We start from the raw sequence: 10,892 nt of genomic DNA, 5'->3' as shown, positions 1-10,892 counted from the left end.
GTGTGTGTGTGTGTGTGTGTGTGTGTGTGTGTGTGTGTGTGTGGGCACGTTTTTGATACATCATATAAACCATTTTCCAGAAAAAAGGCAGCTTCATGGGGACCGAATGTGCATCATGGCGACCAGTGCCTTGTCCCCACGGGTATGGATGCTGATTTCAGGTGTCAGGTGCGGGGGTTAGGTTGAGGACCACGGTGTGTGTTGTGGAAATATATTATATAATCCTGCCTAACTGCTAAGTTCACTTTACCCTGACATATTCTGTTCTGTATCTCTCTGATAACTGACACATTTGTGTAATCTGTTCTCATGATTCTTAAAGACGCCATTTGATGTCTACGGACCTTGCTCTCATTTCATATTGCCTGTCTAACTTGGTATTTCTGTCTTTGTTAAATAAATATTTCCATAACAGTGTGAATTGAGTTTATGTTAGTTTTAAGGTCAGGTAGGTAGGTACCACTGAGGTTAATTTTAGGGTAAATGGTCAGGGTTAGGCTATAAAATTACCAGAAAATGAATGTGTCATTCCATGGTCCCCACGGGGATATAAAACCAAACCTGTGCGTGTGTGTGTGTTTTATAGTTTAGAGGATCGTCTGACAGCTTCTTCTGTTTCTGCAGTTTATTGATTGAGCAGCTTGTGTCAGTGCCACTAAAAGTGTGAGTGTCTGCGTCAAGGCTTCAGGCTGAGGCAGAGCAGCTGTTCAGGAGTTTCTGCATACCCTACCAGTGGGTGGGGCGGGGAGGTGGGGAGGGTGGGTGAGTTCAGTGACAGGGTGGCATTTTACAGGCCAGCTGGGGGTACATTATTCCTAAATGTCTGGTTTAAGTACGACATCCAAGRAAAACCACAGTGTTTATTTGCACATGTAAATAAATGTACTAATACGGAGTTTATGACCTTTTAAAATGGTAAATGGTAAATGGCTTGAACTTATACAGCGCCTTATCAAGCCCATATGGACCCCAAGGCACTTTATACTTCAGGCATTCACCCATTCACACACTAATGGTGGTAAGCTATTATTAAAATATAAATATATATATTATTATGAGAAGAAATATAACAAAAACATTTGTGCAAATGCAGTATTTTAGTTTTTCACAGTGTGTTCTGGGAAAATCAGTATTCAGTTAGTTATCTGCTCTTTAGGTTTTGTGTTTGATAAATTTTATGTTTTGCTTTTCTTTTTTGAAATGCAATGTTTTATTTTTGTTTTTGCACATTGTAAAAACTAATTCTCTCAAATCAAAAGCATCTATACTAAGAGGCCAGTCAGTTATCTGGATGCATAAAGAAAATAATTATAGCCTGAGTCAGACTTTTTTTTTTATAAATCCTGATTTTACAGGAGCAGCAGCTCTATCAGCAGCGTCCCCCTCTCCCTCATCTCTCAGCGGTAAATCATAGCCTCAGTCCGCCTCCGTTCTACTTCTTCATTGTGCTCCGTCACTGGAGGGCAAGGGCCAGCCGGCGTGTCTGACGTCTATGTAAAACACACGGGTGCAGCGGGACAGAATAAACAAAGAGGGGACCGTGGGTTTGTTATCACAGACCTGTACTGCTGCCGGTTCTCTCTGAGACTGCTGCTTTCCTTTTCCAGTCGACTCGGCGTGCCTCACCTCTTCGTCATCCATGRGGCTCTTGACATCTGGAGGGCCTGATCTCTTTTCTGGTCTCTCACTCACCACCCTCTTACCCTGCACAGAGACAACCTCCTGAAGTCTCTCATGTTCTAATGCGCAGTGTAATCACACATTCATTGTAGGGTTTGGAAGACTGTACCATTAAAATTCTTTGAGTTTTTTTTTTTCATCTCTGATATTTGCTGTAGTTGTGTTATCATGTAAAACTTCTCATWTAAAAGCACTAAACTAAAAAACATCTGCATGGGAGTATCTGATCAGGTAAATTATATTTTCCTCGTGTTTAATTAAATTACGTTAACCTCACATTTTAGTTTGTTCCCATAGTATTTGAGAAAAATTGTTTTGTTCTAACATTTGTTTGTAATTTTTTACAACTGGTTTAACTGTAGCATGGCCCTTGCCTTCATACACAGTTCCGTTCAATTCTAGTTTAYCTTCACTGCTCCGTCTGGGATTTCTCCCATAGACAAGGATTTCTTCAGTAGAATTTCACCTGAGCCAATCAGCGAACAGAAGGAGGAGTTCTGAACGACAACRTTGATTTTCTGCACAGTGTCTGCTTGTAGTTTAGCAATGGTAGTGGARGAAGTGAACGAAGCCAGACCGTGTTGATAAGGCTTCCAAATTAAGTTAAAGGCACAGTGTGTAGGATTTTGTCAATTCTTTTAGCCGAAATTGAGATAATCACTAATGACAATAATAAAAAACATGTCTAATCATTGCAGACAAAGACCTTGTTTTATTATTTTTACCTTATAAAAAGCTGTTTATATCTCCATGGTCGCGGATCGCCAGTACAGGCAGCCGCCATCTTGCACCGCCATCTTGTCTACCAAGGCTCATGAAGGACAAACTGCGGTGGCGGCGTCAAAAACGGTTTTAGTTGTAATACTATAAATGTAATATTTGTAGTCTGTCATTGTAGCTGGGATTATTTTACTTATTAAAGCTCATAATCTTACCACTTGAAACATCACTAGCCCTGAAGCTGCTGGTAGACATCGCGGTTGGAATTATCAAAGGTTTTTGACACCTGAGAGACACCGTAGCARCTCCTTTGCGTTTGGAAGCGGGGGGTGGGGGTGGGGGGAGGACCAGGGAGGATGATTCAACCACTCAACCACTAGGTGTCGCTGAAAATAACAAATCCTACACACTGTGCCTTTAAATTTGTCTCACAAAGCCTGCAGCATCATTTACAGTCGTCTCGTTTGGCTCGGTACTTCTCTCCTCTCAGTAGTGTTGTTTACGGCCCACACAATTTCCAGTTAGCTTCTTAGCTTAGCCTCCTTCACARTGGAGCTGGCRCATTGCATACTTYGCRGCCAACCRTTAGCAATTGGGTCAATCAGATCCAATCATTTTAAACTTCAACAGAGTCCACACCAAGAGTCCAGACCCTCTKTACGAAGCCARGCGAAGAACAAGGGGCTGGTTTTACCAGGCTAGTTTAACTTTAGAATCTTCTCAGTCTGCAATCTATAAAGACAGCTCCATGAAGAATTATCATCAGCTTTTATATGTAACATATTTAAATGACCTCGTACTGACAATAATATAGTTTTAGTTGGAAAGCCAAWCAGAAACGCACCAGTGTGGCCACATTTTGTTTTGAAAGCAATGACACGGCATTTTCAAATATATCTAAAACAAAGTAATACCTATTTTTATCTGGGGGGGCGGGTATTATGTGTATGTTTTCAGGCATATAGTTCAATTATATACCTCAATCTAGTAGATATGCTACCTTCAGTTGTTAAGAAAAAGCTGTATATAAAATAAATTTGACTTTGATTCACAGTCAAAACATCTTGAAATTGGCCTCCTACGGTTTCAAACACTCCCACTTCAGCACGTCGTCACAACAATGTTCGGGGAAGGGGAGCTCAGCTGCAGACTGAGCTCCAGGGAGGAGCTAAGTACAAATAGGCGGAGCTTTGTACCAGCAAATGTTTAGGCAGCTCCGCATGGCTACCAGAGYAGAAATAAGGATTTCTCAACCATGATGCATGAATGAGTCAAAGCAACACTCTGGGTATGTTCTGGATGAGGGAATGACATTATAACATGATATGAACCTCAAAAAAGTTGATTTTTTAATACCCACCTTTAAAGGTCTAGTAATTGAGAAACAGCAACATCTAGTGATAAAATTGCAAATTGCCACAAAACAAAAAATAATATTAATTATAAAATTATGAAAGCTGCAACAGATTTAAACAATATTTTACAGACAAGCTATGAATTTTCTTAAGCCAATAAACACAAAAATTCTTGCACTAATGGAATTAAACACTAAAACAGATTTTGAACAATTTCCTTATTTTTTTCAATAAATTTGTCTACGCCAGTAACCTACTGTATTTATATGATGAAGCAAAGCATCCATTGTGTTTTAAAACAAAATAAGTTCTTAAAATAACACCAAAGRGTTTATTAAAAGTTTAATTAATCTTAAATAAAAATAAAACTATTTTAACTCAACGGCTGATGAATCAGTTTTTTACTCATTAAACGTGAGCAGACAGCTTTACTTTATTTGTCACTTTTGGTTGAAATCAGCTCAGGAGTGAATGAACCTTTTTGCCAGCCATGGTGACCGTCAGCCGTTTCCTGTGACCTYGCCCAGAACTCTGCGCTGGACCTTCCTCCCCCCTGTCAGGTCCAGGATCCTGCTGTCCTTTTCCAGCTGGAGACCCGCTGCTGCTCGGCTTTGTCACCACCACACGACTCTCCTGCTCCCAGTCAAACAAGAAGAACAGATTCTGGAGTGAAGTCATAAGTGGTATTTCRGCATCAAGGACTCTCTGGACTCACATCTGTGGACTTGCTGATCGTGATGGTAAGATCATCGGCTTTGCCTTTTCGACTCTGCAGCGCCATTCCCTCCTCTTCTGCCTTCTTCCTGTCCTCTTCCACCTCCTGAATGCAACAGCAGCATTATTTCCAGGAAGCATTTCAGAGCTGCACACCTAAAGCATCTCCACCTGCACCTCACCTTGTACCTCTTCATCAGCGCCTCATTCTTCCTGCGGAGAGCCTCGATCTTCTTGTCCAGCTCCAGATCTCTCTCGTGATCCCTCTTGGGCATCTCGTTACTGGTGGTCTGAGTCGACACATTCAGTCATCAGTGACAGTCTCACGTTTAATCAAACAATCAGTTAGTTGCTTGTAGAAAACACTTAAAAACCAAGACTGTTTTGGTTTTATTTATAAACTGTTGCATGAAAAACCAGAGCAAACTTCATTTTTTGTTCCGTTTTTACGGAGAACAAAAAAAAGCCCACACATCAGGCAATTACAGAAAACCTTATGTTCACTGGGAGAGAACAGAGAGGAGAGTGAAATGCTAATCACTGGCTCCATGTGCTTTAGTAAAGCACAACACTGACACATCGTCGCAGCCGCCACAGATGGAGCATTCATCACGAGGCTCAATTACACATATGCGGAGCATCCCAAGCATCCCAGTGCAGTCAGCAGGGCACGCCTCCTCCCACCACACCAGGGTCGGAGGATAAAAACCTCCATGTGCACTCCTGGTGCAGCAGCAGCGTTATCTCTGTAATTAACTTCTTTTACAAAAAAAAAAAAACGTTTTTAAAAACCTCGACCCGAAAGCTGTTGCTGAATGGAGGAACACCAAATGTGCCCAAGCATCAAATATCTGCAAAACAATGATCTCACTTCCCTCCGCCTGAGGTAATTTAATATTCCCTCTCCTGCCTGGTTTGTRCAGAGTTAGGAATACGTGACTCAGCTTGAGTGACAATAAAACAAACTCTAACGACACATCTTTGTGACGAGGAGAGGAGAGTTTGTCAACGACTCAACAATAGTGTAATATTATATATTTTAGTTTCTTTGGTTAAATTTGTTTAGAAATGTGCAAATTTTCCACCTCGCTGCCTGAGGAGATGTAATTATTAAATAAGTTGGCTTCATTACAAAATATTGTTTAAAAGTAAAAAATATGAACATATTTTTTTTAATTTCTCCCTTGTTTGTTCAGATTTATTGTAGTGAACCTAAAATGAATGTGTTGTGTTCAGGACTCCAAGAAGTCCTTCACAAGCTGGATCTTTGTAAGACGTTCATCATATTGTTTTAGTGCATTTGTTTTGCTTCAGATGCATTTTGCTTCTCATAGATGTAGGTTTTTAAAACTCTGGATGTCATATACATCTGTTTTTTTGTAATATAATTATGACACTTACTGTTCTTCTGTTTTATTTTATTTTTCTCTTCTTATTTTATGATTTTTTATTGTGAAATAAAGATATTAAAAAAGGCAGTCCTCTCTGACTGATCTCATTTAACTGAGCTGCAAGAACTGGAAAGTCTCCAGGTGATACAAACTTCTTCAATGAGGAATATGTTTGGTACTCAAACCTCCTCATGGCCTCCCCAAGACTCGTGTCTTACAATTATGTTGACAAAATAACTCTATACGTTTTGGTTTTCAACCCAACAACTGGTTTGTCAAGCAAATTGTGAGCAGATGGAAGAATATTACTCTAAATATGTTCATGTGATTCTAATAATCACAAACGTTTTCCGTTTGTGACACTATATGGCACTATAATAAGTGCCATATGTTGCAGTTTGTCCAAGCTTAAAAGACAAAAAAAACTCTATAATTCCATCTACACGAGAAACAAAAACTTATTGAAAGTATTGAAATCGCCTCTCGTTGCATAAGCTAAAGTTTTAAAGATTTATTTGTGCTCAGACATATGACAGATAATGACTCTCAGCTACTACTGCGCTAAATTTTAGCTCAATCTCTTTAAAACTGAGTCAAAAATAAACTAAACCAATCAGAACCTTATATGAAGTTAAAAAAAACACTTTTAATCTGAAACAACCAATCCAGGAAGATAAAAAAACATTTGTAATACATGCTGAATTGCAAAAAAAATAAAATAAAACCAGCGCAAGAGTAAATGTTTTTCATCCATTATTGAGTTTATGATCCAGATGAGTTTTACAAGGCAGAATAAAAAGCTAAATTAACCACTGCTGGTTTTTACAACAGTGTTTAATAAATTTTATTATCCGTAAACCTATTGTTAAGTTGTTAATTTAAGGGGTTTCTGTATTTTGTTTCCAGACAAAGCTTCCTTTTTCCTGTAAGACTGCACAGTTCTGATTCAGGGTTTAAAAGAAAAAAAAATTGTATAGGTCCACTGGACGGGTTCTTCTTTAATGAAACGTTTCGTCTCTCTTCGTTTCATTAAAGAAGAACCCGTCCAGAGGACCTATACAATTTTTTTTCCTTTTGATTTTTTACCTGGATTACTGAGATGCATCAGGAGATTCAGGGTTTAGTTTTGTCTTAGAAATTGCAGGTTTTGAAAGTGATCTTACGACTTTACAACGAATATACTTTTTAAGAACTCTTTCACAAGTGTTGTTCAAAAGTGATGAGTGTGTGWGTTTCCCTGTAACATCATTTTTTCTTTAATCCAGACCAAATCAGTCGTACCTAAAAAAAATAACAAAAAGAGCTCCAAACTTTGAATAAGCGCTGGCAGCTTCTGCTGTTACTCAGAGCAAAGAAGCGATAATAATCCTGCCAAAAAGAAAAGTTGCCAGTTCTGCGTGTCTTAACTGTGAAAAAAAAAAAAACATTGTTCATGTTGAACAATCACATTCTCCACACTGTTTGACTTATCCCGTGGGCTCTGAGGAAGCAGACGTGCCAAAGTGAGTCAGTCGTCTTACTCTGTAGCACCGATGGCAACCCAAGAGCCGAGGTCGTCTCTACGCGATGTGATGACTCACTGCTAACGAGCGGACAAACACCATCAACACATTTCACGTCCTCCCAGCTGTTCTACCTGCGAAGARCCACTTCAGCTGAGGTGKTCTGAGTTGTGATCTGAAAGCCCAGCACAGGAAAAGTTTAGACTCAATCAGAGAGGCGGCAGGCTGGAAATGGTTACCTCACTGCTTGCAGTTGTCAGGGTATCCAAACACAACACACCATGAGGACATACCACCAAGAATAGGCTCCACAGGGAGCGGACTGTGAATCTCGGCGAGCCCAATGGCGGAGGGCTGAAGGGAACCTCTACAAATGGCAAACCTTACGGGCTCAGGTGGCTGGAGTGCAGCAGCGCAGCTAAAACGCAGTCGAACAACACACTCTGCCAGCAAACCGATGGCGCACGTGCCCCGACGAGAGGGCAAAAGGGAGAGGAAAAGGGCCTGCAGGGAGAAGCTGCCAAGGTTTCCCTCCTACCCAGCGTTCCTGCTTCCTACAGCACTGGACAGAAGTGAAACGCAGCCACAGCTAAATCTGCGACAGAGCAGAGGAAGGAACATAACACCAGAGAGATGAGGGAAGGGAAGGAGAGAGAAGGTACTCACGGGTCGTTCCATGTCAGCGGTGAGAGCTGGGCCGGGTCCAGGAGCAGGGCAGCCGAGGCAGCAGAGTGGGCAGCCTCCAGTCCACGGTCATGYCTCGATCACAACGAGCCGAGCTGGGCAAGCAGCCAAGACGTCTAACAAACACACAGAGCTCCCCTGTTAACGGATTTTACAGCACCCAGCCGCTCGTTCTCCCTCTCCCCGACTCTCCAAACCTCCCACCCTCCCACTTGTGTGCTCCGTCGCTCCCACTCTCCCCCATAAAGCACTTGCTCTTTCCCCTCCTCACTCATCTCAGAGCACGCTGCTGAAATCCTGTTACTCTTCCCACACACCTGACACACAACAGCACCAAAAACACAGCTGATGCTCAGGCGCCGGCAACAGATCTACTCTAACTCTTCTTCTATTACACTTAGCAATGTATAAAAACCAGGAGAAAATAGTTTTGTTCTTTTGAATATGATTTGGATTTTTATTTTTTACTTTTATGTCCGTTTAAAACTAGGATTGTGTTATGAGAAAAGTAGGAAATATACAGTAGTTCTTGAAGTCAAATCTTAAAACTAACGGTCGCGACTAAGGGTCGCATGAAACGTCATGACATTTTGCACAAGAGGTCTCCTAATCAGATCAGATGTCTAAACAACCTCAGCAGACTTGTTTTAATGCAGAGGAGCAGCGGCTCTACTCCAAGCTCCCCTCAGGTGACAGAACTCACRTATATTGATAAAAAAGTTGTCCTCTGGCAGAGTTTCAAACATTCCCCCCATGCAAACCCAGACATCACAAATGAGATGCGTATGCCGCTGCAGTTTTAGCAGCTGCTCCTTCCAGCTCCAGATGACATGTTTAAAATGCTAAAGAGGCTTCCGAAAGACAGCAGAAGGGGTCAGGGGACAAAGGATTTCCCACAATTCTTTATACGTGGCCTACTGCCTGCTGCAGATGCCTCGCCAAGAAATCAGTCACTGGAGACCCAGAAAAAGGGTTTGCCAGAGTCCAAAATTCACAAAAACTACTGTTTTCCATCCATCCATCCATCCATCCATCCATCCATCCATCCATCCATCCCCGCTTCATCCTTTCAGGGTCAGGGCACTGTTTTTTATATGCTCTGATATATTTAAGGATTAGATTATTTAATGTCTAATTTTAATTTGAGGTAAAGAAAGACACCATATTTCAAACATACAATGCTTATTATTATGCTTATTACAAATTAAGTGTATAGTTTTGGAGGTGTTTATTTGAATGGTAAACCTTTATTTGTAAGCTATTCAAACCAAGAGAAGATCAATAATAGATTTAGAAAGACTGGTTTCAGGAAAAATTGCAACCTTTTTTTTTTTCTTGGTGTTTCTCCAGCTGTCCTTTTGCATCATTTCTCATCAGTTTGATCGTAATTTTCTTTCTTTTTGCTGTTGTGCAATGTGTTAATTAATTTCCAACCTGTTTTGAACAATTGAAAGTATCGCTTTGCATTTWCTCTCAGTTTGGTTATTTTTTCATGTTTTTGCAGTTACGTCACCTGTCATCGAGGTCTCATAAAATTAACGTCATCTTTTTTGTGGTAGACTGCACTTATTTTTAATRTTTTAATCTCACAGTTATGGTCTGTTGTTTATGATGTGTTTAACGTTGTTATTTTCCCCTTGTATTACTTTATGGTGTAAATTGGTTTAAATTTATTGTGATTTCTTGGATCCAGTGTTGCCAGGTGTACGATAATTATCGTATTTGTATGATAATTTGGCCCTCTGTACGATGTACGATCAATAATCCCAAAAATCCCATAATGTACGATAATTTGACCGCTCCAATGTGTGATGTAATCGACCCGACACGCTGCTCGCTGACATGAGAGGTGGCGGGTTGTGGAACATAGCGGTGCTGATTTAGCGACTTTCTCGCTATATTTACAGACTTTTCAGACCTTCTAGAGACTGTTATTCAGAAAAGTGACTAGTGAAAATCTAGCGACTCTTTTTCTGGTGTTATTGAGACTTTGAGAGACTCTGCCGTGAACGCATTTCACCATTGTGCTGCTGAGAGCTCCTCCTCCCCGGTCCCAGAGCACCGACAGGAGGCTTCTTCACGCTGCGTCTCTCCCTGCTGCAGACAGATATCCATCCCATCCAGACATGAAAGGAATACTGCTGCTGCTGYGAMTGATCCATGATGGGATGTTAATAAAAATATTTCTATGGCTAAAATAGATCCCTTTGCCGGTCCCTAGCCAATAGAAAGGAGGGTTAGAGTTGTGACAGTAAAATAAAAAAATATATTATTCTATATATATATTTAAAAAGGAGCAACAGAAGAAACTTTATTTTTTGTTCTCTTGACAAACTACTGTCTCTAAAGAGAAGGCTGGCTGCCACGATGAAGTCACCAATGTTTTTTTACCCTATTAAAACTCTACTGTTTAGGCTACCAGCTGGTCAAAGAATCAAACGTCCAATACAAAAAGGACGATACATATATTGAGTTGAATGTAGAATCCGTCTCTAAAATAGATACAAAAGTGTTTATTTATGTAGTTTAAAATATGTTTAACAACCTGCAAATACACCAGACTGCAGGAAACAGCAGCTACTTCATTCAAAATKTTCTGGGGGAGAACACCCCCTCCCACATTGGGGTTATGATGGCAACTAGTAGCAGCAAAGATAAATATAATAGTACTTATRTGAAAGAAATGATAACTGTAAAATCAAAAAGAAAAGGTGGGACTGAGAAGGYGAGGGGTATAAGCAACATTTACATTTAATAAACATCCAGGTGTCATCCAGGAGCAATTTTTAAAGAAAAAAAAAGCAGATTTAGGAGGCTTGCAGATTAAATTTGCTCAGTATGCACTC

The 10,892-nt window shown here is 40.5% G+C and overlaps 1 protein-coding gene across 4 annotated transcripts in view; it reads right to left on the bottom strand.

Annotated features, from left to right (window-relative positions):
• Positions 1 to 8,250, bottom strand: part of ccdc9b (coiled-coil domain containing 9B) — a 19,182-nt gene extending 10,932 nt beyond the window's left edge. Inside the window, exons 1-6 of one of the 4 annotated variants that reach the window (XM_014011595.1) lie at positions 7,643 to 8,250; positions 7,381 to 7,537; positions 4,652 to 4,759; positions 4,471 to 4,575; positions 4,233 to 4,388; positions 1,561 to 1,704 (exon numbers count right to left, since the gene is read on the bottom strand). In XM_014011595.1, the coding sequence (XP_013867049.1) occupies positions 1,561 to 1,704; positions 4,233 to 4,388; positions 4,471 to 4,575; positions 4,652 to 4,744 (498 nt within the window). In that variant the 5' untranslated portion in view covers positions 4,745 to 4,759; positions 7,381 to 7,537; positions 7,643 to 8,250. Of the gene's footprint in view, positions 1 to 1,560; positions 1,705 to 4,232; positions 4,389 to 4,470; positions 4,576 to 4,651; positions 4,760 to 7,380 lie in introns of all 4 variants that reach the window. The other 3 variants (XM_014011588.1, XM_014011579.1, XM_014011604.1) reach the window with 3 other exon arrangements.
• Between the last annotated feature and the right edge of the window lie 2,642 nt (positions 8,251 to 10,892).

Source organism: Austrofundulus limnaeus, unplaced genomic scaffold (assembly GCF_001266775.1).
Source record: "Austrofundulus limnaeus strain Quisiro unplaced genomic scaffold, Austrofundulus_limnaeus-1.0 Scaffold2, whole genome shotgun sequence".
NCBI lineage: Eukaryota > Metazoa > Chordata > Actinopteri > Cyprinodontiformes > Rivulidae > Austrofundulus > Austrofundulus limnaeus.
The sequence above is the reverse complement of the archived record's forward strand: the minus strand, read 5'-3'. Positions and strand labels throughout refer to the sequence as shown.